General features: G+C 41.6%; 1 protein-coding gene across 1 annotated transcript in view; it reads left to right on the top strand.

The window, feature by feature from the left end:
* The window catches only part of ARFGEF3 (ARFGEF family member 3), a 177,319-nt gene that overhangs the window by 101,799 nt on the left and 48,781 nt on the right, over positions 1-26,739 (top strand). Inside the window, exons 12-16 of the mRNA XM_029943237.1 lie at positions 6,529-6,641; positions 7,396-8,306; positions 20,872-21,038; positions 22,259-22,424; positions 26,359-26,466. Of these exons, the coding sequence (XP_029799097.1) occupies positions 6,529-6,641; positions 7,396-8,306; positions 20,872-21,038; positions 22,259-22,424; positions 26,359-26,466 (1,465 nt within the window). The remainder of the gene's footprint in view (positions 1-6,528; positions 6,642-7,395; positions 8,307-20,871; positions 21,039-22,258; positions 22,425-26,358; positions 26,467-26,739) is intronic.

Raw genomic sequence — 26,739 nt, forward strand, 5'->3', positions numbered from 1 at the left:
AAGTTTGGTGAGTGCCTTGTAGATTTTGGATACTAGCCCTTTATCTGATATGTCATTTGCAACTGTCTTTTCCCATCCTGTTGGTTGCCTATTAGTTTTCTTGATTGTGTCCTTTGCAGTGCAGAAGCTTTTTATCTTGATGAAGTCCCAAGAGTTCAGTTTTTCTTTCATTTCCCTTGCCTTTGGGGATGTGTTGAGTAGGAAATTGCTGCGGTTGAGGTCTCGGAGGTTTTTTACTACTTTCTCCTCGAGGGTTTTGATGGTTTTCTGTCTCACATTCAGATCCTTAAGCCATTTCGAGTTAATTTTTGTGTATGGTGTAAGAAAGTGGTCTAGTTTCATTCTTCTGCATGTTGCTGTACAGTTCTCTCAGCACCACCAGCTAAAGAGGCAGTCTTTTTTCCATCGGATACTCTTTCCTGCTTTGTCTAAAATTAATTGGCCGTACATTTGTCGGCAGGGGTGTCCACTCTCACCACTGTTGTTTAACATAGTGCTGGAAGTCCTAGCATCAACGATCAGACTACAAAAGGAAATAAAAGGCATCAGAATTGGCAAAGAAGTCAAACTTTCACTTTTCACAGATGACATGATAGTCTGCATGGAAAACCCAGCAGACTCCACCAGAAGCCTTGTAGAACTGATCCATGAATTCAGTAAAGTTGCAGGGTACAAAATCAATGTACAGAAATCAGTTGCATTCCTATACACCAAAAATGATGGAGCGGAAAGAGAAATCAAGAAACTGATCCCATTCACAATTGCATGAAAAACCATAAAATACCTAGGAGTAACCCTAACCAAGGATGTAAAAGACCTATATGATGAAAACTATAGAAAACTTATGAAAGAGATTGAAGAAGACACCAAGAAATGGAAAAACATTCCCTGTTCATGGATCAGAAGAATAAACATTGTGAAAATGTCATTAATACCCAAAGCAATCTCTACATTCAATGCAATCCCCATCAAAATTACACCAACATTCTTCTCAAAGCTAGAACAAACTATCCTCAAATTCGTATGGAACCACAAAAGACCCCAAATAGCCAAAGTAATATTGAAGAAGAAAACCAAAACAGGAAGCATCACAATCCCAGACTTTAGCCTCTACTACAAAGTTGTCATCATCAAGACAGTATGGTAATGGCACAAAAACAGACACATAGACCAATGGAATAGAAAATAAAATTTTCTATAAAGACCTCTAATACATGGGAATGGTAATTAGAACTGAACAGTAAATTCAGTGTGTGAAAACTTGTAGGATGTAGTCAAAGCAGTATGTTCAAGGATATTGATAGGTTAAAATACTTATATTAAAAAAATAGGAAGTCTAAAATTAATAGTCTAATTCTCCAAGTTAGATAGTTGGGAAAAGAAGAGCAGATTTAATTCAAAGAAAGTAGAAAAGAGGAAACATAAGGATAAAAGCAGGAAATAATGTCATAGAAAGCAAAATTGTAGATCAGTAAAGCGAAAAATTTCAGGGCTCTAAAAAAACTAAGGGAATTGAAAAACTTTTGATAACAGCAATCACAAAATTCCAGAATAGGTAAAAACAACTGAATAGAATGAAAGCACACATGGAACTATAGATATTAAAAACATTAAAGAAATTAAGGTATTAAGGCCACTAAGGCCAGTAAATTTGAAAACTTAGATAAAATAGATAAATCCCTAGAAAATAACACAACCTTCTAGAAAACAGTGTGGAGGTTCTTCAAAAAATTAAAAAATAGAGCTACCCTGTGACCCAGCAATAGCACTTGTAAAAATTTTCCCAGGGAATACATAGCACTGATGCAGAGGGGCACATGTACCCCAATGTTCATAGCAGCACTTTCAACAATAGTCAAATCATGGAAACAGCCTAAATGTCCATCAACTGATGAATGGATCAAGAAGATTTGGTTTATATATACAATGGAATACTACTTGGTAATGAGAAAGAATGAAATCACGCCATTTGCAGCAACGTGGATAGAAATGGAAGGTATTATGCTAGGTGAAATAAGTCAGTCAGAAAAGGATAGATGTATATTTTCACTCATATGTGGATCTTAAGAACTGAACAGAAGACCATGGAGGAAGGGAAGGGGGGAAAAATAGATACAAACAGAGAGGGAGGGAGGCAAACCACAAGAGATTCTTAAATACAGAGAGACTAAATGTGGTTGGGGGGGATGGGAAAGAGGGAAAATGGGTAATGGGCATTGAGGAGACAACTTGTTGGGATGAGCATTGGGTGTTGTATGTAAGCCAATTTGACAATAAATTATATTCATGAAAAAAAGAAAAGATATAACACAGACTTTAACAAGCTGAGAAATTGAGGTCCTAAATGGTTCTAGAAACTTTTAAAAAATTGAATCAGTAGTTAAAAATATTTCCATAAAAAAAAAAACCTGGCCCCATACGACTTTAAAAATAAGTTACACCAACAGTTAAGGAATGGATAATTCCAAGAATACATAAACTTTTCCAAAGAATAGAAAGAGGAATATTCTCAACACATGTGTTTTAATTTTTAAAAAAGTTGTTTTATCTTTCTACCTTTTGACCCCCTTCAACCATTTTTTCCATCTCCCCATCCTTCACCTCTGTCAACCCATCAAGTTTCTATACCTATGAGCTTGATCTTTTGTTTATTTTTGTTTTTTTTAAGATCCTACCTATAAAAGAGATTTGTCTCTATAAGACAGTATTTGTCTTTGTCTGACTTATTTCACTTAGCAATACCCTCTAGCTTCATCCACATTGTCACAAATGGCAAGATTTCATTTTTTTTAATAGCTGAGTAGTATTCCTTTGTGTGTGTGTGTGTGTGTGTGTGTGTGTGTGTGTGTGTGTGTGTGTGTGTGGTATGCCACATCTTCTTTATCCGCTTATCCATTGAGAGATATTTAGGCTGTTTGCATATTTTGGCTATTGTAAATAATGATGCAATGACCATGGAGGTACATGTATCTTTTTTGACTCTGTGTTTTCATTTTCTTCAGATAAATATCCAGAAGTGGAATTGATGGATTATATGACAGTCTTTTTTAATTTTTTGAGAAACCTCCATATTGTTTATCATAGTGGCCGCACCAATTTACATTCCCACCAGCTATGCTCAAGGATTCTTTTTTCTCCACATCCCTGCCAACACTTGTTTTTTCTAGCCTTTTGTTTTTAAGTTTACTTACTGAGTGAGAGAACACACACATGAGTGGGAGAGAGGCAGAGAGAGATGGGAAGAGAGAAAATCCCAAGCAGGCTCCATGCTATCAGTACAGAGCCCAATGTGGGGCTTGAATCTGGTGAACCATGAGGTCATGACCTGAGCCAAAACCAAGATTCAGTTACTTAACTGATTGAGCCACCTAGGCACCCCTAGTCTTTTTGATAATAGCCATTCTGACAGGTATGAGGTAATATCTCATTGAGGTTTTGATTTGCATTTCCCAGATGATTATTGATGTTGAACATCTTTTCATGTATCCATTGGCCATCTGTATGTCTTCTTTGGAAAAATGGCTACTCAAGTCCTTTGCCCAGTTTTAAAATTGGATTGTTTTGTTTTTTGTCAATAAAAATTGAATTATATGAGTTCTTTCTATATTTTGGATATTAACCTCTTATCAGCTTATCAGACACATGACTTGCAAATACTTTCAGTATGTGGCCTTTCATCTAGTCGATGGTTTCCTTTGCTGTGCAGAAGAAAAAGTGATTATTTTTGCTTTTGTTTTTTTTAAATTTGTGTCAGATTTTAAAAATCTTCTCATGACTCATGTCAAGGGGATTACTGCCTGTGTTTTCTTCTAAAAGTTTTATGAAAACTCTTAGAGTTTCTTCTTAGAGTTCACAAAACTCTTAGAAGAAAACACATAACCATAATGTTTTAATTACTGTAGTGTTTTAATATAGTTTGAAATCAGGGAGTGTGATGCCTCCTGCTTTGTTCTTCTTTCTCAAGGTTGCTTTGGCCATTCCAGGTATTCTGTGGGTCCATACAAATTTCAGAATTGTTTGTTCTATTTCTGTGAAAAATACCATTGGAAATTTAGTGGAGATTGCATTGAATCTGTAGATTGCTTTGGGTAGTAAAGACATGTTAATAATATTAGTTCTTTTAATCCATTGATACAGAATATCTTTCCATTTATTTGTGTCATCTTCAATTTATTTTATTAATACCTTGTAGTTTTCAGTATACCAGTCTTTCCTCTCTTCAATTAAATTAATTCCTAGGCATTTCATTATTTTTGATTCTTTGTAAATAAGATTATTTTCTTGATTTCTCTTTCTGATACTTCGTTAGTGTATGGAAATGCAACAGATTTTTATATGCTGATTTTGTATCCTGCAAGCTAACTGAATTCATTTGTTCTAACAGTTTTTTGAAAGTCTCTAGGGTTTTCTATATATACTATCATGCCATCTGCAAATAGTGACAGTTTTACTGCTTCCTTTCCAGTTTGGATCCCTTTTATTCCTTTTTCTTGCCTGATTTCTGCAGCTAGGACTGACAATACTACGTTGTATAAAAGTGGGAAGATTAGCATCCTTGTCTTGTTCCTGATCTTGGAGGAAAACCTTTCAGCTTCTTACTATTGAATAGGATGCTGTTTGTAATGTATGGCCTTTATTAGGTTGAGATACATTTCCTCTCCACCCACCTTTTTGAGAGTTTTTATCATAAGTGAGTGTGCAATTTTGTCAAATGCTTTTGCTGCATCAGTTGAAACTATCTTTTCATTTTGTCCTTCATTTTGTTAATGTTGTGAATTGCATGACTAACTTGTGGTTCAGTCACTTGAACCATCTTTGCATCCCTAGAATAAGTCCTATTTGAGTATGGTGTGTGATCCTTTTAATACATTGTTGAATTTAGTTTGATCACATTTTATTGAGAATTTTTGCATCTATGTTCATTAGACATATTGGCCTATAATTTTCTCTTCTTGTGGTGTCCTTGTCAAGTTTTAGTATCAGGATAATGATATCCTTATAAAATGAGTTTGAAAGAGTCCCCTCCTGGGGAGCCTGGGTGGCTTAGTCAGCTAAGCATCTGACTTCACCAAGGGTCATGATCTCATGGCTGGTGATTTTGAGTCCCGCATTGGGCTATGTGCTGACGGCTCAGAGCCTGGAGCCTGCTTCAGATTCTGTGCTGTGTTCTCTCCATGCTCCTCTCCTGCTTATGTTCTCTCAAAAATACATATACACTAAAAAAAAATTTTTAAGAGTCCCCTACTTTTCTGTTTTTTTGGAAGAGTTTGAGAAGGATTGATATTAATTCTTTGAATGTTTCCTTGAATTCACTGGTTTAGTCATCTGGTCTTGGACTTTTGTTAGTTGGGAGGTTTTGGATTACTGATTCAATCTCCTTACCAGTAATTGGTCTATTCAGATACTGTATTTCTTCACAATTCAGTCTTGGTCAGTTGTGTGTTTCTAGAAATGTATTCTTTTATTCTAGGCTCTCCAATTTGTTGGATATAATTGTCTATAGGAGTTTCTTGGGGTCTTTTGTATTTCTGTGGTATCAGCTGTAATACCTCCTCTTTCATTTCTGATTTTATTTAAATCTTACAGTTTTTTTTTTCCTGGTGAGTCTAGTAAGGGTGTGTCAATTTTATCTCTCCAAAGAACCAACTCTTAGTTTCTTTTATCTTTTCTATTGTTTTTTAGTCTCTATTTCACTTATTTCTGCTGTAACCTTTCTTATTTACTTCCTTCTACTAACTTTCAGCTTCACCTGTTCTTTTTCTAGTTCCTTAAAGTGTAACATTACATTATTTGTTTGAGACTTTTCTTATTTTTTGAGGTAGGCATTTACTGCTTTAAATTTTTCTCTTGAAATGGCTTTTTCTGCATCCCATAAATTTGGAGATGTTATATTTCCATTTTTGTTTGTCTCAATTTTTTTTAATTTCTCTTTTGATTTCTTCTTTGACCGATTAGTTGTTTGATAGCATGTTGTTTAAAATTCATATACTTGTGTGAATTTTCTAGTTTTCTTCATGTAATTAATTTCTAGTTTCATGCCAGGTGTAGTCAGAAAAGACTCCTGATATGATTTCAGTTTTCTTAAATTTAAGACTTGTGCTGTGCCCTAAAGTATGATCTGTCCTGGAGAATGTTCTATGTATGCTTGATCAATCCAGTTTTTGCAACTAGCCAACTCTGATAGCCAAGAAAGACAAAGAGAGTAGAGGGAAGTTACATTAGAAGCCATCCTCACTAAAGACCATAGATACGAGTGCTTTATTGTTCTGTGCTACAAGTTTTTGAAACAACCCCTTAGAGAATTTGCTCTAAGCCAGTCCTGAACTGAGGACCGGAGAACCCTATGCGTACCCTGTGATAAGATGGATACTTAGATCAGTTTTAAGATTTGTAGTTTCAAATAATTGTAGGTTTTTTTAGAGTGTATCAATCAATAAAGTACGTGTTTCCTCGAACTCACAATTTTAAAGCCTTGTGCTTTTTGATGATACTTTACTGTTAACCGCCCCCCCCCCCTTTTTCTTAAAGCTACTTGGGAGCCCACAGCGCCTCTGTGATTTGGCAGGACCCAGCTCCACTGAACAAGAATCCAGAAAAAGATCAATTTCAAAAAGAAAGTCTCATCTGGATCTTCTCAAACTGTATGATACATTCCCCTTTTCCATCTACTACTGCTTGGCAAGTGATGCTTCTCTGAATACACTTGACCTTGTTTTGAAGTCCCTGAAATTCCTTATGTGGAATGTTACTGTTTAATAATGTTCCCACAAGCCATATGAGACATCGTCTCTCAATTTAGTATAATCTTGTAACTTTCCATGTTGTCATGCTGACTTAAAACGCAGTGAACAAAATGAAATGTGCAGAAGTTATTCATTGGGGTTACATTGGGGGAAAACATTTTGAATTCCAGCTATAGCTGTGAAATTCCTATTTGTAGCTCCCCTAGAAAACTGACCATCATCTGATTTGCAGTAGTTTTATTCACCTGCATCTGTTCAGGAATACACTTATTTAATAGAGGGTGTCCTCATTATTATGTAGCCATTATAACTGTGCTTTTTGAAAAAAACGAACATTATCCAAAAGCGAGATTATGCAGTGCCTGTCCTTGAGATTACAAACTCCCCTCAGGGACTTTTGTGTGACTCCAGATAAACCAGCCAACCAAGAGGCATGTGATTCAAGGTGGGCCGCTTTACCTGGAGTGTGTCCTCTGCCAGCCTGAGCATGTTTGTTTCATTTTCCTTTGTGCCCAGACCGTGTCATTTCACGTAGAGCAGAGGATCTGTTTTGAATAATGTGTCCTGTTCGCCAGACTCACACGCCATATTCATTCCGGAGCATTCTCCCATGTTTCCGATGCCCATGTTATTTTCCCCCTTGAACCCCTAGAATCATGGACGGCATGACAGAAGCGTGCATCAAGGGTGGCATCGAGGCTTGCTATGCAGCTGTGTCCTGCGTCTGCACCTTGCTCGGGGCCTTGGATGAGCTGAGCCAGGGCAAGGGCTTGAGCGAAGGCCAAGTGCAGCTGCTGCTCCTGCGCCTGGAGGAGCTCAAGGATGGGGCCGAGTGGAGCCGGGACTCCATGGAGATCAACGAGGCCGACTTCCGCTGGCAGCGGCGCGTCCTGTCCTCGGAGCACACGCCGTGGGAGGCGGGGAACGAGAGGAGTCCCGACATCAGCATCAGTGTGACCACGGACACGGGCCAGACCACCCTGGAGGGCGAGCTGGGCCAGACCACGCCCGAGGACCGCTCCGACAACCACAAGCACAGCCTCAAGTCGCCGGCCCAGCCAGAGAGCAAGGAGACACTGAGCAAAGTGCCAGAGCCCGAAGCGGTCGACCAGCCAGACGTGGTCCAGAGGAGCCACACGGTTGCTTACCCCGACATAACGAACTTCCTGTCGGTGGACTGCAGGATGAGGTCCTACGGCTCCCGGTACAGCGAGAGCAATTTCAGTGTAGATGACCAGGACCTCTCACGGACGGAGTTCGACTCCTGCGATCAGTACTCGATGGCAGCAGAGAAGGACTCGGGCAGGTCCGATGTGTCGGACATCGGGTCAGACAACGGCTCCCTGGCCGACGAAGAGCAGACCCCTCGGGACTGCCTGGGTCACAGGTCCCTGCGGACTGCCGCTCTGTCCCTGAAACTGCTGAAGAACCAGGAGGCGGACCAGCACAGCGCCAGGCTGTTCCTGCAGTCCCTGGAAAGCCTCCTGCCCCGCCTGCTGGCTCTGCCCAGCGTGGAAGAGGTGGACTCCGCCCTCCAGAACTTCGCCTCCACCTTCTGCTCAGGTTTGTAGAACAAGCTTTCGCAAGAGAGTCAGAGAATTCAGAGCTTTCGGCCTGGCTGGGAAATGACCATCCTGCCTTGTGTTCAGGGGCTCAAAGCATCTTAATGATTCTTGGGGTTTCTTGTATTTGAAGAGAGCAAAGGAACGTAAGCCTCACTGGTGGTGGTTCGTTCCAATTGTCAGCAGTTGATGGCTGGACTATTCTGAGGTTGATAGATGTATACAGTGCTGAGCAATGAGTAAGAGGTAACTGCATTCTAGAAAGCTGCTGCTGGCTGAGACAAAATGACAATCTCTGACTCTCAAAACATCCAGTTCTTAGGGTGCTTCTATACCTTAGTGTCTAAAAATCACAAAGCAATGCACTTTTGGTATATCAATTTGTAAACTAATTTTTTAAGTTTCTCTATTCTGAGAGCCAGAGCGGAAGTGGGGTAGGGGCAGAGAGCGAGAGCATCCCAAGCAGATTCCTCAGTGTCTACACAGAGCCCCTCGCGGGACTCAGTCTTCACCAACAGTGACATCATGACCTGAGCTGAAATCAAGAGTCAGACGCTTAACTGACTGAGCGACCCAGGTGTCCCTGTAAACTAATTTAAAAGGGGCCTTGGATCAGATGCAGGCTGTCCTCCCAATATAGTCTGAACTCCCCTGAACTTCAGCGTCTGATCTTCCAGCGTCTTGATCTTTCTGGAGGCCAGCCCCCCTCCAGGAGCCCACCCAGAGTCGCCACTTTGGAACAAAAGACTAGTGCTCTTGTCACTTAGGCATTTACAAGGGTTTTAGGAATCAGGAGGGGGTCAAAGACAAATATCAAGAGAATAAGAGATGCGTCTAGGGTTCATGTTACTTGGGAATTTGTAAGGATTTTAGAAGCTGCCTGCCAGGAAGTGGGCACAGACCAATATATATATTTTCTGTTCTCTCACAGTCCTACAGAAGGAAAGTAAGTAATGGGTGTGAAATCTTTATGGCAGGAATGACTGGGTGCCTGCCTCCTGGGCGTTCACGTGTGTCTTCCCCTGACTTTCAAGGGTCTCTTGACCACAGATGACTGACGTAGATGGACCTTGCTGGGCTTGTGCTAACCCTGAGAACAAACACAGAACTGCTCAAAGTCAAGATCACCATTTGCTCTTCTATCACTGAGCCTTGAGCATGGGTTTGTCATTGCACGTTCCACATTTATCATAGTTTCTCGTGAATGCATCCACCTTCCTGCTCTCTATTTTCAGCTCCTTGTGCACTCCAACCATAGCTGACTCATTTTGATCTTCCAGCAAAGACCATATCTCACTCATATAAAAAAAAATTTCTAGCCCAGTTACTGGCAGTTGGGCGAAGCTGACTGCTGTGTTAAGAGATAGCTTAATAATGTCTTTAAGAAACTGACTAGAGTGTTGTTTGTCAAAAGAACAGAAAAAGTCCCTTTAATCCAGGTGTATTTGAGGAAGAACATTTTTTTAATATAAGAACGATCCAAAGTTGTAAGCACTAGCAGAAATATAGAACTTTTCTTCCTGGACTAATACTTCTGGATTTCTCAACCTATCTGGAGGTTGGAAAGAGACACATGTGATTTCTGAGGTTTACTAACTGCACTGTGATTCTTTTAAAGACATGAAAATACCTATTTTTGAGGCTACCCAATGTTTTTTCTTCATTTTCTTTTGGAGTTAGAAACAAAAATAATGTTGGGATCTTTGATTTGTGTAAAGGGACATGCACACATATGCAAACTTCATGTTTCATTGAAACACTGTGATAATGTAGAAATACTCTTCTTAAAAATTATATTCACCCCTAAGTGCTTTTATGCCACCATCATTAAATTTGACACTGTTTTATTGAAATTGCTAGTATGTGTTTGTGTGTCTGTCTGTCTCACACACACACACACACTTCTTCAGTCAACATTTATAGAGAAGCTTCACTGTGCTCTGAACCAGGGGCCATAAGATATGCATGCCTTATTCCCAATAAATATTTATTGACTGTAGATTCATGAGCTTGCACTTTGGTCTCTTAACATGTGAGATAGTTTATGGGCTGAAGGGGTCATGAGTAAAACCTGAGTGGGAAGGAATGTTCACTCCCCTTTGGATGGGTTTTGGTATGGCCCCTGAGCCCAGGGGGCCTCTGAGTACTTCTCAGCTGGAAATATGCACCGGGAGAGGGGAGCCCAGCAGCCTGCTCTGACCAGCTTGGCGTCCCTGGTCCCGAGGAAGATAGGCCAGCAGACGTCAGTGGTCCCAAAGAACAGCTGTGTATAGATCCCAGCATCACCACTGGTTGCAATAATGATGGCCTTGAATCATCAAGAAATGGTAAAATTATATTTTAAGCCTTCTATTTAAAATCAGAATAATCCATACAAAGTAACTCAGCTGCAGAAATTTCAGCATTTAAATAATGTGAGATCTAACATTCAGATAACGTCATATTTACAAACAGCATCCCCAAGTAATTCAGATAAATGAGTTGTCATAGCAGTAAAGACAGACTCGCAAGGGCCTTGCTGCATTTCCTGTGAGAACTAGGAAATATAATCCTAGCAAAGTCTTTTGTAAAATTTGGAGCTTAAGCACATCTTAAGATTTGTGTTTTTGCGCCTGTCAAATCAATACTTATTTACAGTATATGCCAAACAGAGCTGGAGTGAATGTTTTATTTGGCCAGAATGTGGCCCCACAGAAGTCACAAACTGCTCAAATTTTAGAGGTTAGTAAAATGTTCCGCCAGACCCAATATGTTGTCACTGTAATTTTTACACGTAGGAATCAAAACGTCAAAAAGGGACTTCAAAATCTTCTCATTGTTTCTGAATATAATTTTTAGTAATTGGCGTAACTGTTTTAGTCATGTGTCTTGTTCTAGTGACCTCCACAATGCTTTCACCAATTAGGAGTTCGTCTGTCTTTCCAGATTACAGCCCCATCACTCTGTGGTCCTGCTTCCAATAAGTTCCTTCTCCTCGGGGACCGCTGTGGTTTCATGGACCACAGTCACCATCACGGTGGGTCAGCCAGAGCTGCTGGGTGCTGGCTTGAGTCCAGTCCTCGTGCAAGTATCCCCCCCAACATGAAAGATTTGTAGAAAAGAAACATCTGTACCCCACGGGGACAAGGGAGAGGGCAGATGGCCTTTGTTCACCCAAGACAAGGTTTAAAAAGTAAGTTTAAAAAGTAACAGCAGGGGAGGGGGAGAAGAGACAGTGTCCCCGAGTGACAACCCAGATATTCTGCTCATTATTTACTTCTGTGTCAGAAGCTTTAAACCTTATTTTGCCGGCAACTCCCGTTGAGCGTTTGTCCCTGACTTGTTATCAGGGTCCGCCCTGCTGGCTGAGATCAGGCTGGCTCAGCATTTCTCAGACACTCCTGGCCTCAGACAACTAACGGGCAGTTAAAACGAGCCCCCTTAGTTGCACATGATTCAAGAGAGCCTTTCCTTTGGAACCTGTTAGTTGCTCATGGTGGGGGAGCTTGGAAACCTTCAGAAGAGGTGGGTTTTATGAAGATGGTTGGAGGACGCGAGCTGGGACAGCTGTGGGAAGGCCTGCCTCTCCCTGCACAGGACGGAGCGCATCTGCGCGAGGTGGCTCCTCGGGGACCTAAAAACAAGAGCCAGCCTCGCACAGCAATGAATAGAGGTGAACGAGCATCTGGCTCCTTCCATTAGGGGTGTTCAGTTACGATCTCGAGATCCACCAGGGCCACATGTAAGGCTCAGTACAAGCGATTTGATATTTATAATGTAGCAGACTTCAGAAAAGATAGGACAGCGGGTATGAATCTCTGTTATGCAAGAAATATCTGTTTCTTTAAATTACAACAGATCTGACTCCAGACCCCCAGCTGGCCTGGCAGGCCGAGCATTTGATGCTACCCCTCACATCTCCATTCCAGGGTAAAACCAGAAGCTGGGGCTCATGTGGGATCTGCACAGGGAGGCCTCTTGCCTCTCACGTGACCAGGGATCCCCCATTGTCTGCTCCACAGACTCCTTGGCACCCATGATCTTGCTGCTCGACTTGCCTGTGTGGGGCCTGGGCTGCTCTCCTGAGGCTGGGCACCACTGTCTGTCTTCCTCTGGGGCCCTGCCCATCCCCCCCACCACTGCCAGGCAGCAGAAAGGCACTAACAGACTGGGGACCATCCCCTGCCCATTTAGGTCTTTCCTTCCTCTGCCTCACCGCTTACTCCCTCCTCTGACTGCCTTCTGGGAATGGCCCACAGTCTCTGGAAGGAGCTCTGGCTTTGTGGGTGCAAAACCAGGAAAGGCAAGTGTGCTCTTTCCAGCTTTAGTTTTTGGCCTGGGGATTTAAACAGCCCTGGAGATGGTAATACAAATGGATCTCAGTATCTTTCCAGAATACAAGAGGTAAAATACAGGAAGAAAACCTCCAATAATTAAGTGAATGTGTTATCCTGCCATTCTGTCAGATTGGGTTTGTTTGCATTAGTGGAAAACTCAAGTGTTTAAGAAAAAGATTCCACTTGTTTCCCCCAAACTATGTCTGGGGTAGGCTGTCTTGCACCCGTGATGGCTCCTCCTGTCTCTCTGCCCTCCTGCTGTTAACATATGACTTTGACCTAATGGTTTCTCATTTACCAAGATGACTGGTGATGTTGGTTGGTTGGTTTGCTTTAATAAGAGGAGGAATGGGGCACCTAGGAGGCTCAGTCGGTTAAGTGTCTGACATCAGCTCAGGTCATGATCTCATGGTTCATGGGTTCAAGCCCCACGTCGGGCTCTGTGCTGACAGCTCAGAGCCTAGAGCCTGCTTCAGATTCTGTGTCTCCCTCTCTCTTTCTGCCCCTCCCCACTTATCCTGCCCCCGTCTCAAAAAATGAAAAAAACATTTTTAAAAATTAATAAGGGTGAAAGAAAAGTATTCTGGAAGCAGTGTTAGGGAATAAGTAATCTAACAAAATTCTCCTCCAATACCCTGGCATTTGTGAAATAGGAAATTTAGAGAATATAACATGAAGACAAAAACGCATAATTATATACCACCCAGAGATTGCCTCTGAAATATCTTGGCGTCTTTTCTTGGAGTCATTTTTCAGCATTTATATGTATCTGTAAGAACAGTAATAGCTAGTATGAACATAGCACTTCCTGTATGCCCTGCAGTGATGAAGGATGTTATGTATACTAATTCATTTAATACTCCTAATAATCCTGTAGGGTTGGCAGTATTTTTCTCCTCATTTTATAGGCGAGAAAACTGGGGCACAGAGAGGTCAAGTAGTGTGTCAAACAAGGCGCCCAGCTACGAAGTGGTGATACCGGAGTACAGGTCTGCAAAGTGTGGCTCAGAGTCCTGTCCTTAGTCTCGCACTCTATCTACGAAGCTGGGGGCGGGGGGGAGGATGAATGGAGGGGTAAATCGGAGACACTGCTTGAGAACACAGAACCCTCTGGAGTCGATTTGCTGGGATTAAAAGCACAGTCACAGGCTGTAGCCCAGCGAATGCGTGACAGCTTTCCAAGTCCTGACAGACAGACACCCATGGAACCCTGTCATTGCGCTGGCTCCCAAGAGCATCTTGGGAATTTATACTAAGGGAACAGAAACTGAAGCAGAGATTTATATATCAAAATATATATGATAATAATTTCACAGCAAAAATATCAAAAATAACCTAAATGCCCCTTAATAAGGGGAAATCTGAGTTAAAATACCTCCATTTATGAAATTACATAGCTATTTAAAATGATGTTTTCAAGTAAAATTTAATGATATGGTTAATGGTCATAATGTAAGTTTTAAAAAGATTCAAAATTAACATCAAAAGTTAATAGTTATCTGAGGATGACTACAGACTGCTTTTATTTTCATTTTCTTCTTTGTACCCTTTTTCCAAACCTCTTAAACAGTTTTATTTTCTTATAGCTTCCATCATCAGAAAATAAAGCAGTAATGTTAGATAAATTAGAACCACAGACTTAATTAAAGAAATATATCACCATATAAAATAGTGTAATCTTTTGGTTTTAGTTGAACTATACTTGATGCCATGTTACACTAGCTACAGGAGGACAACGTAGTGATTGGACACGTCTCTACGTTATACTGTGCTCACGGCAAGTGTGGCCACCCGCTGTCACCATGCAGCCTATCACAGTGCCATTGGCTGCATTCCCTGTGCTGTGGCTTTTGTTCCCATGAATTACTCATTCTATACCTGGAAGCTGTTATCTCCTCCTCCCCTTGGCCCATTTTGCTTGTGCCTCCACCTCCCCTCTGGCCACCATCAGTTCGTTCTCTGGATTTCCCAAGGCTGTTTCTGATTTTGTTTCTTTGTTTATACATTTGTGTTTTGGATTCCATATATAAGTGAAATCATAAGGGGTTTGTGTTTCTCTGACTTACTTCACTTAGCATACCCTGTAGACGCATCCATGTTGTCACAAAGGCAGGATCTCATGCTGCTTATGGCTGCTTAACTGTGTGTGTGTGTGTGTGTGTGTGTGTGTGTGTGTGTGTGTGTGTACACACACTATATCATCTGTATCCATTGATCAATGGATAGACACTTGGATTGCTTCCATACCTGACTGTTATAAGTAATGCTATCATAAAAAACCATGGGGGTGCCTATTTTTCACCCCTTTCATTTTCTTTAGGTAAATAACTCAGTGATGGTGTTTGTAATCATATGGTAGTTCTATTTTTAATTTTTTGAGGGACCTCCATGCCGTTTTTCATGGTGACTCCACAAATTTACATTGCCAACAGTGCATGAGGGTTCCTTTTTCACTACATCCTCACCAATTCTGTTATTTCCTGTAGGAATTCTTACAGGTATAAGATGATCTTTTGTTGTGGTTTTGGTTTGCTTTCTCTGATGATTAGTGATAGGGACCACCTTTTTGTATGTCTGTTGGCCATCAGTGTATCTTCTTTGGAAAAATGTCTATTCAGGTCCTCTGCCAATTTTTTTAAATTTTTTTTTTGAGAGAGAGAGAGAGGAGGGGCAGAGAGAGAGGGAGACACAGAATCTGAAGCAGGCTCTGGGCTCTGGGCTGTCTGCACAGAGCCAGATGCAGAGCTCAAACTCACAAGCAGTGAGATTATGACCTGAGCCAAAGTCAGCTGCTTAACCAACTGAGCTACCCAGGCACCCTGGTCCTCTGCCCATTTTTAATCAGATTATTTGGTTTTTGGTGTTGAGTTGTGTAACTTCTTTATATATTTGGACTTCATCCCCTTTTTGGATATTTTACTTGCAAGTATCTTCTATCCAGCAGGTTGCTCTTTTGTTTTATCGATGGTTTCCATTGCTGAGCAAAAGCTTTTTATTTTGTTGTAGTCCCAACAGATGTTTTTTTGCCTGAGGACACATATCTAGAAACTGTTGCTAAGGCCAACAATTTTACTGCTTCTTTTCTTCTAGGAGTTTAAAGGTTTTGTATCTCACATTTAGGTCCTTAATCCATTTGGAGTTAACTTTTGTGTATAGTATAAGAAAGTGATCTAGTTTTATTTTGCAAATAGCTGTCTAGTTTTCCCAGCACCATTTACTGAAGAGACTGTCTTTTTCCTGTTGTATACTCTTGGCGCATTTGTTGTAGATTAATTGCCTGTGTAAGCATGGGTTTATTTCTGGGATCTCCATTCTGTTCTGTTGATCTATGTGTTTATTTTTGTGCCAGTTCCATATTGTTTTGATTACTACAGCTTTGTAGTATATCTTGAAATCTGAGACTGTGATACCTTTCTGAAGATTGCTTTGGATATTTTGGGGTCTCTTGAGGTTCCATGCAAATTTTAAGATTATTCTAATTCTGTGAAAAGTGCCGTTGGTATTTTAATAGAGGTGGCTTTGGGTCGAATGGACATTTTAACAATATTAATGCTTCCAGCCCATGAGTGCAGGGTATCTTTCCATGTATTTGTGCCATCTTCAATTTCTTTTATCAGTGTTGTATAGTTTTCATAATACAGATCTTTCACACCCTTGCTTAAGTTTATTGCTGGGTATTTCATTCTTTTGGAGGGCAGTTATAAATGGAATTGTTCTCTTCATTTCTCTTACTGCTATTTTGTTATTAGTGTATAGAAATGCAACCAGAAATCATATAACATCATTACAAAGGTTTAGAAAATTGATAATGCCCAGTATTGCTGAGTGAGTAAAACATTATTCTTAGGCACCATTCGTAGGAAGAAAAATTGGTATAAAACTATTTGGAAGATACTTAGACATATCTATCAAACTTAATATATGTCTTTATTCTGCTTTAGGGAATTTAGCCCACAGATACACTTACATAAGTGTTAAAACTATTACATCATTTCAGCTCTTTTCATAATTGAAACTACATGTCTACCAATAGAGCATTACTTAAATAAATCACACTCCAAACATGCAGTGCTATATGCACAGTTATTTGAAAAGAATGAGACAGATCTAGAAGTGCTCATATCAAGAGCTGTCTAACGTATAGTGCTAAAAAAAAAAAAATGCCAAGTTTCAATACAGTGTGTATAGTATGACCTGGGATGGGCATCACTGGGACTTGGGATAAGCAGGGAGTATTATGTTGATTTTTAAAAATGTTCTGTACTGTTAAATGTTTTACATAAGTATTTAATTTGTATTTAAAAGACACACTAAATTATCTAAGACATGGAGGAGAAAGTTCAAAGTCATCTATGTTAATCTTGTATCCGGTTTTTGTTTTTGTTTTTGTTTTTTGCTGGTAACCAATCAAGTTAGTGACCCATCATCCTCTTCCTGATGGTAAAGAACATCTTAATTATAGAGGGAGACAATGCACTTTTGTTACAAAACACTGGAAAAAGCAAATAGCCAGAATGTGCTAAAGGTCATAGTTCTTATAGTTCATCACTCCAAATTTATAACACTTCAATGAACCCCAATCAGGATGAATGTAAAATAAAGAGGGACATGATAGAGTGGAGTCTTTTCACCACATTGGAAACAAGCAAGGCATGGCATAGTGCAAAATGCCTGGAGTTTGTAACTGAAAGACCTTTGCCAATTTCTAGCTATATAGCTTTAGGTAAATTACTTGACTATTTCTAAGGCACTTGCCTTACCGGTAAAATACAGGATGGCAATTTATAATGTCAAAGGAAATAATGTATGAGAAGAGATTGGTTCTAAAAATTAGAAATCACTTAATATATTACAGGTATTGTGGTATTTTTATTATTAACAACACCAGTGAACTTTTTTTTTTGGTATGGCAAGAAAGTGAGTCTTCTTAAAGTTGATAGATAATACATCCTTTTGTTTTATTCTCAAATTTGCCAGCTCCTTGTAGTGTAAGAAATGTAGCCAGCCTAGAGAGAGAGGCCAGTGCCAAAGGCTTGCTTCTAACAGGTCTGACAGATTATTTCAGACCTCCGCACTAGCAGTGCCTTCTGGGACCTTGTCACACCTCCGCTAATGATCTGAGTCTCTGTGTCAGCAGACAGATCAGCTGCCTTCTTCCTTTCCAGCATCTGAGCATGTGCTCGGGTTTCCAAAACACATTCTGAGCTAAAGAGTAGTTGGTATTAAAATTTTGAAAGGAATTATTACTGATGCCTAAGATCAGAGCCACTTGCAAATTCTGTTTTCCTGGTTCAGAAACTCAAATATTCCTTTTAATCCAAGATAAATACCCACCAATGCTGAAGTCTGCTATTTACCATGGAAAGAGACGGCTCTTGTGTCGTTTGTCTCCCCCAGAGACTAGAACCAGCCCCACCAGGAGCTTCAGGGTGTGGAGTGTTCCTCTGGACCATCAAGGCAGGAACCCAATGTTCATATCCTGACCAAGGATGTGCCCTGAGTGCCCTCAGTGAAAAAATCTCTTATGGCAGCTGCAAAGTTCTTAAAGAAGAGAGGATGCTTACCATTTGCATAATGTGATTTTATGTTTATAAACATAAATACGTACTCCCAGCAAAAAAGAAAAATGATTATACAGTTCTCAAAGAAGCAAAGGTCTTGAAGATTTTTCAATTTTAAATGCTTCTTCGGGCCCATTTCCTCTTGCTAGCATATTCATTAAGAAATTCGCAAGGATAGAAAACCATTCTAGTTACAAATTTGTGTTCTCCAATGTATTTGTTAGTTTTGAATATTCTTACATTTCATAGAAGAGGTATATGTTTTTTTTTAAGTTTATTTATTTATTTTAATAGAGCAAGCAGAGGAGGGGCAGAGAGATAAGGGGGGAGAGAGAGAAAGAGAAAGAGAGAGAGAAAGAGAATCAGAATGAGAATTCCAAGCAGGCTCCTCACTATCAGCACGGAGCCTGACCTGAGTTGAAACCAAGAGTAGGACATTCAACCGACTGAGTCACCCAGGCGCCCCAAAGGGGTACACTTTTGATAATAGAATCATTTTAGACATCTGAAGAGTATATGCACATGTGTCATTTGCATGCATACATTTAGAATGGGCTGTTTCAGCCACGTTCCTAACTCTAGTATCAGGGTGTTTGCAGGACCAAGTGGAGCAACGTAGGACCAGATGAAGAGAAGTCAACTTGAGAGATTTTTGTTCCTCCACATTCTCTATGAAAAGTTTGAACAAGGTACCAACCCTCTCTGGCTGAATGAACCCATCTTTTTTTTTTTAATGTTTTATTTATTTTTGAGAGAGCACAAGTGGTGGAGGGACAGATAGGGAAACCGAATCTGAAGCAGGCTCCAGGCTCTGAGCTGTCAGCGCAGAGCCTGATATGGACTCAGACTTGTGAACAGTGAGATCATGACCTGAGCCAAAGTCAGACACTTAACTGACTGAGCCACCCAGGTGCCCCTGAATGACCTCATCTTTAAAGCAGGAGATATAGTTGTTTGGGTTTTTTTTCTTCTTTCAGTTAATTTCTATGAAGCGCAAGGAGCCCTTCAAAATGAAGCATAAAATAGAAAATAATGTTTAGAAAAAATGAGGGGAAACCCAAGACCTCTTTATATTTTTGAAGCTCTGTGTCCTCATTTAAAAGACTTATTGAAATAAAATTTATTTAGATAAAATTCACATAGCATACAATGCACCCATTTAGAGGGCACAGTTCCATGGTTTTGGTATGTTACATTATTTGTTTTAATTATGAGATATCTATATCTATCTATCTAGCTTACAATTTCCACTATTTTTATGTGTACAATTCAGTGGCACTCACTATATCCCACAATGTTGCACAACATCACTATTCAGAACTTTTTATTTTTATCATCCCAAAGAGAAAGTCTTTTTCCCCCAGCCCCTGGTAACCTCTAATCCACTTTCTGTCTCCATAAGTTTGCTTATTCCTGCCTGTACCTTATTTACGTGGATCTTCCAACATTAGTCATTTTGTGCCTGGCTTATTTTACTCATCACGTTTGCAAGGTTCACCCATGGTGTAGCATGCACTAGAACTCCATGGCACGTATCTACCATATTTTGTGTATCCGTTCATCGGTTGATGGACATTTCAGTCGTTTCTGTCTTTTGGCAATTGTGAATCCTGCTGCAGTGAAATTGGCATACAAGTATCTGCTCAAATCCCTGTTTTTAATTCTTTGGAGCATCCTGCATCCTAAAGAGTGTAATTACTGGGTCATATGGTAATTCGGGTTTTGCTTCTTGAGGGACATTATTGCTCTTAGAAAAGTATGGATTTATGAGTTACAGCACTAAGCATCTTACGTGCCTTATCACATCTAGTTCTCAGAAAAAATGTGTCCATTTTTTTATTCATTGAGTAAATAGTTTTTAAGGGTCTTCTATATACCAAGCACTGTTCTAGGCACTGGGGATTCTGTAGGGAACAAAACTAACAAAGCCTTCCTCTCTTATAGATCTTACAAAAAAGTAGATAATAGTGATTGCAGACAATAAATACATGTTAATAGGATGGTGGGTAGAATAAACAACATCGAGGCAATGAGAACAGTGCATTGTGAGGAGGAGGAATATTGCAGGGGGGGGTAATGGTGGGGGTACTGTCTTAGATGGAATTGAAAGGGAAGCTCTGTGTAAAGCTGATGCTTGAGTAGAAACCTGAAAGGAGGGAGCACATCCTCCAGAGATCTTGAGAGATCCTTCTGGGGAGTGGCAAGAGCAAATGCAAAGGCCCTGAGGCAGGCCCAGTCTTGGTGTGGCCTAGGAGCAGCACAGGTCCGAGTGGCTGTGGGAAGTGAGGAGAGAGGAGGAGGAGTCCTGGTTTTATTTATATTGTGATGGGAAGTCTGGGAAGTCGTTAGAGACTCAGAGCGAGAGAAGAGAGATGGATGCCGTTGATTATTCTGCCTACTCATAGGTGAAGAAGCCGAGACTTAGGGGGTCTGAGCTATTTTACCAAAGCAGTTGGTAGGTAGCTCCTCAAGATTTGCCCAACAGATTCCCTCCAGAGTGCATGCTCCTCCCCACCAGGCCAGGGCATGGATCCAACCCTCACCATACTCCTTGCTGACTGTAGTTTCTTTACAGGGGTGTCCCATAAGATGCAAGTTCCTGTCACCGGGGTTGGGTCACGGCTGTCCCTAAGCCGGCCTTGCCAGCTACGTTGCTCGCAACCACACAGGTGTCTTGACTCTCCCGCAGGCATGATGCACTCTCCCGGATTCGACACGAGCGGCCCCATCAGCCTGCAGATGCTGATGAACGCCGACAGCCTGTACACGGCTGCGCACTGCGCCCTGCTGCTCAACCTGAAGCTGTCCCACGGCGACTACTACCGGAAGCGGCCCTCGCCGGCGCCCGCCATGATCGTGAGTGCGTGGTCTCCGCGCCTACGCTGCCGGAAGTGGCGGCGTCCCGGGAGGGAGGGCACGTCCTAGGAGGGAGAGTCTTGTCCCTGGGGGTCTGTGGCAGGTGCAAGGGGGCGCAGTGCGTGGTGCTGTGGGCTGCACGCCTACCACCTTGCTCCAGAGCGGGGAGGACCCCAAGTGCCTGGGAGTGGCCGCCCGCCAGTGGCCTCGTAATCTCACCCGGTGGCGTCGTTGAACACACTCAGGTGTAAGCCACAGTCAGAAACAGGTGACCAGAATGTTCAGAAACATCAGAGATGTGCGGGGTGTGGTCCCCTTTACCGAAAACCAAGGCGTGGCTGGGTTAGGAAGACCCTTCATTGCCCTCCAGAATGAACCCAGACCTACTCATGACCCGTAACAAAGCACCCGCTGTACACTGTGGAATGCGCACGATGCTGATCATGCTGTGGGTGGCTCCCCTCGCCAGAGCGAGCCACCCCACGGTGTGACCCTCACGCCAGGCCACGAGCCTCAGGCCACGGAGCTGCATGAAGGGAATCCGCAAGCATTCCTTTGCTTGATAAATGACAGATTCCCAAGGGTAACTGGCAGCTTCATGGGTGTTAGTCAAGTACCTCTTGAAGCACATATGCTTTTCCAAGGAACGCTTTTGGTCTCTGCTGCCGTTGGGGCAAGTGAGAGGGAGCTGCTGTGTTCCTTTTTCTGTGCTATTTCTAATCCGCCCCCCCCACGCAGCAAAGAGCAAAGATAGGAAGTGCAGTGTTCATAATCCTTATATGGGTCTCTTAAAAAGATACTGTAAGTAGGGGCACCTGGATGGCTCAGTCAATTAAGTGTCCGACTTCAGCTCAGGTCATGATCTCCCGGTTTGTGAGTTCAAGCCCTGCATTAGGCTCTGTGCTGACAGCTGGGAGCCTGAAGCCTGCTTCGGATTCTGTGTCTCCCCCTTTCTCTGACCCTGCCCCCCCCCTCAAAAATAAACATTTTTTAAAAATTTAAAGATATCACAAGTGAAAGGATCTTCATGAAGTTTGGGACTTCTCCATTTTGGTTCCCCCTTTCCTTGCCGCCCCTCCCCCACTCCGGATCCTCAGGTTTTGGTGTTCTAGAAGCTTTGATTCGGGTAGGGCCCCTGTGAAAGAAATGGGCAGTAGGGTGGGCCTGTTGGTTTGCAGGGGATCCAGTCTGGTCACCTTCTCGTGTGGTCCTCTCTGTAGAAGGAGTTCATGAAGCAGGTCCAGACCAGTGGAGTGCTGATGGTTTTCTCCCAGGCCTGGATTGAGGAGCTCTACCATCAGGTGCTGGACAGGAACATGCTCGGAGAAGCCGGCTACTGGGGCAGCCCGGAGGATAACAGCCTTCCCCTCATCACCATGCTGACCGGTCAGTGGCTCCTTACATGGCCCTGTGGCACTTGGCGGGGAGAGAATGCCTGAGAGCCCCTTTCAGAGAAGCCAGCCTTGACACAGCACCTTGACACCCCCCCCCCCCCCCCCCCCCCGACAATTGGTGACAGTGCCAGGGAGGTGTCATGAATTCACCTCACAGGAATGTTGTGTCCATTTTTCCTGTGGGACCCTGGAGGACTCACTGTGGTACATTAGATAAGGACTACTTAGCACCCACATCTGTCAGGGTGAAACTAGTAGGGATATGAAGTAATTTCTGGGCACAGAGCCCAGAATTATTCCTGGAAACTCTCACGTGCTAGTAGATAACCCTAATCATTCAGTGTTCCTGAACTGCCAGAAATGGAAAATGCTTGACTTTAAATTTGGCTTTTTTCCTACTTCCTATCCATATCAGAGGTCCTCTCTTCCCTTCCCGGCTGCACAGGAATTAAACATAATGCCAGATAGTTGCCCAGACTCTTTGTCTTTAATGCCCTGAGTTTTTAAAATCCCGTTCATTAGAAATTTTACGTGGGGCACCTGAGTGGCTCAGTTAGGCATCTGACTTTTGATTTTTGGCTTGGGTCATGATCTCACTGTCTTGAGATCAAGCCCCACAGTGGGCTCTGCACTGAGGATAGGACTTGCTTGGGATTCCCTATCTCCTTTTCTCCCTGCCCCTCCCCTACTCATACTCTCTCTGTCTCTCTCCCTCTGTCAAAAAGAAAAAGAAATTTTTTACATGAGAGCATAGAGAGCAGTAGGGGGTGTGGTCATGAAGGAATTTGTGGTGGGGTCGGGGGGGGGTTGAGAGACAAACACAGTCATTCCTAGCTTTTCATGGCTTCACCATGATGTCGGGTAAAGACCAGGAGGTACTCAAGACTGGTATCAGTAGCCTTCATAAATTAGATTTCTAGGCTCATCTTGTGTTTGGTCTGAGTTCCCAGACTGGCTTCTGATCTGAATCATCTCCTGGCTCTGGCTAACAGGATGTGTAGGGCACCCTATGCCGGATACCTTCCCCACCCTTTCTGTAGCGCCTTGTGTCCTCACACAGCTCAGCCTGGCTCTGCACTGGGCAGCACATACTAGCAGGAAGAGCAATGGGCCAGGGCAGGATAGTCCAGCAAGGAGGCAGAGTCTATTGTCCAAAATGAATGTTATATTACCTGTGGTTGGTACTGGGGGGCTCTTACAAAGGAGGCAGAGTAGACTACTGACAAGTAGAACCCAACAATGAGGAATTTGGGGTGAGGTGCTGTTTAGGAATCAGGCAGGGAGTCAAGACACATAGTCTGTCCATGGCCAACAGAGTCTTGGCCATTGGCTGGCTTTTGGAGTCTTGGTTCTCCAACTAGGATACAACTGGGAGAAGCAAGGCTTAGGTCCCAAATGTTGGGGATGAGGACCACTGGATAGGTGGCCAATTTGCATTTGGTTCATCCTGGTAACACTTACATCCATTTGAAATACAGGAATTCATACACACATAAGACATTTACTCAGCTGCTTGTAAGCAGTGCTTTGTTTCTCTCTGTCTTTGCCAAGTCCATCTAATAGGGATTGAAGGTACTGCCCAGAGCTTAAAGTGCCTCGGAACTTGGATAAGGATCCTAAACATGCCAGCTTTAATTTTCAAATACCATACTTTCTGCCAAAATTAATCTCTGTGACTCTCTTACCTGGACCTTAACAAAAGGAGCCATTCAGCAGTAATAAAAATGAACAAACAACAGGCCATTCATAGTAGCCACATTCATCAGTCATTACTGTGAGTCAGCCACCCCTCTGGCACGGAACTATAAGCTCATTGGGCCACATCCATGGGAGAGCTCTCTAACTCTAGATAGAAAATGATAGAAAAACATGGGCTTTTTCACATAGAGTTCTACAAAATAAAGTTTTGTGATACTTTGTAGCAAATTCCAGGTATGAAATGACAAGTCAGTTTGAGCAGCAGTTAACCTGGAGCTTGGAAACTTCCATCTGATCTTTTCATCGTGTGTAACAAAAAGCAACAGCAGCAATCTTACCTTCCTTGTACTAACTATGGCCACACCTGATGTCATGTAAAAGTGTTGTATAGAATTGAGGAAATTTTATCACTTAGATAAACTTTGTGTCACTTGAATCCATCAGCCTTTACCTAGCATATAGGAAACATAACTTGCGTAAATGGCAATTTCAGGTGAACGTCCTAAGACCATTTGACTCTAGATCAAATTAATTTCAGTGCAGCTGGCCTGTTCCCTCGTTAGCAGCCATTAAGATTTCTCCCTGCCTTTGTTCCCCAATTTTGTTCAGAGATAATTGACATATAACATTATATTAGCCCACGGTACATAACATGATTTGATATATGTGTATCAAATTGCAAAATGATCAGCTCAGTAAGTTTAGTTCATGTCAATCACCTTACATGGTTACAATGTGGTTTGTTTTGTGTGGGGAGAACTTTAAAAAATCTATCCTAGCAACTTTTTTCAAAGAGATATATTGCTCAGAGTCTGAACTACTGATCATGAAGGCCAAGCCTCTTCCCTCTGCCTGTCTGGCTGGCGAGGAAGGAAAAGAACTTGTATATTGGTGAAGGAAGGAACTAGATGAGGATGACCAGTAAAGCCTAAGTTGTTCTAAGGCATCCTGCAGGCTATAAAATGCAGTTTAATCACAGCACCATTTTTTTCTTCGTATGATTTTAATTATTGGAATGCACCATTTTTAATATGCAAATAAAAGTTTAAAATGTGTGTGGGGGGGAGAGATGTGTTGCCAGAAATCTCTAAACTTCTTGAATTTATGGTAAAACTCAAAGATATGATGAAATAATTTTCAAACACATGCAGAGAATTCTCATCCTATTGGTGAGAGTCAAGTTCTAAAGTCAACGAATAAACTTAGACTACCTTCTTTTCCAATTCCCTCTCTGTGTTGTATTCAACTCTGTTAGTTGTATTCAAGGATATATGCTTCAAGTCCATGGTCACATCTGCAGTGGTTCCTTCCTTTCCACTTAGACATTTAAGGCCCAGAGGATGTGGTATAGCCCAGGGCTACGTAATTCAGAGCTAAATCTTCTCAATCCCAGGCCACCCTCTTTTTGCCAGTAAATTAAGAAATGATTCATTGAGCTAATTCCAGAGATGAACATTTGTTTTAACAAAAACAGAGAATTAAGATCCTGTATTGAGCTGGACGAAGTGTGTGGTATCATCGGAAAGAAGCCCCAATGGGAGTCAGAAGATTTGCATACTAAACCTGATTCCTTCTCTTACCCACCTCATGGCTTTGGGCAGTTTACCTACTTTGAATATTTATTTCCTTCTCTGTGAAATAGGGAAAAATTATACCTGCCCTGCCTACCTGCTGAGAGTTGTCAGGAAGATCTAATAAATTGGTAAATTGTAAGATATTATTATTATCAACTTACTGTTGTACTTTGGAATCAGATAATATGATTATCTGACCAAAGAGTTATTCTTATTCTTCTTCTCTTCTTCATTTCTATGAGGAAATTCTGAAAGAGAAATCTACGTTGGGGCAACCTGCATATATAAAATTTGGCTATAATGCCACTGTTTTGGATAAAAGCAATATTCGAACATCAAAATATTCTAAATCAATAGATTTTCCAACAACAGAGATAGCAGAGTTTATCTTTATTTTTTTAGTAAAAAATATACAATGGCTTAACAGAAGACGTTCTAGCAATGAAAGAAAACTGGACTAAAGGAATAAAAAAAATTTTAATATTCCGATAAAAAAAATTCTAACATACTTGGTATATAATAGATCCAATGAATATTTGTTGTAGAAAAAATGAATATTGTGGTGGCCATTTGTTGTTGTTGTTGTTGTTGTTGTTATTGTTGTTTTCCCGAAGAGTTCTACTCAGGGGAAACCTTCCTCCTTTTCCTTGACAGACATTGATGGCTTAGAGAGCAGTGCGATTGGGGGCCAGCTGATGGCTTCAGCTTCTACCGAGTCTCCTTTTACCCAGGGCAGGAGAATCGATGACTCCATGGTGGCAGGTAATGACTTGGGTCTTGAGTTTATGAATATACATACATCACATATGTTACCGGCAATTAATCATTAAGTGGCAGCTTTCTGTGCTGATGTACATGAATTAACATCTTGTCTTGGCAGAAAAAGTGCCTGATGGAAGTTACGTAGCAACATAGAGTTGGTGATGCCATGTTCACTGTTTATAAACACAAAGTGTAACACAATCCAATATCCATTAAATTTGATTTGCATACAACTCAGTATTGCTAACTTGATTGTCAAAAGATCCCATGCCA

Source organism: Suricata suricatta, chromosome 7 (assembly GCF_006229205.1).
Source record: "Suricata suricatta isolate VVHF042 chromosome 7, meerkat_22Aug2017_6uvM2_HiC, whole genome shotgun sequence".
Classification (NCBI taxonomy): domain Eukaryota; kingdom Metazoa; phylum Chordata; class Mammalia; order Carnivora; family Herpestidae; genus Suricata; species Suricata suricatta.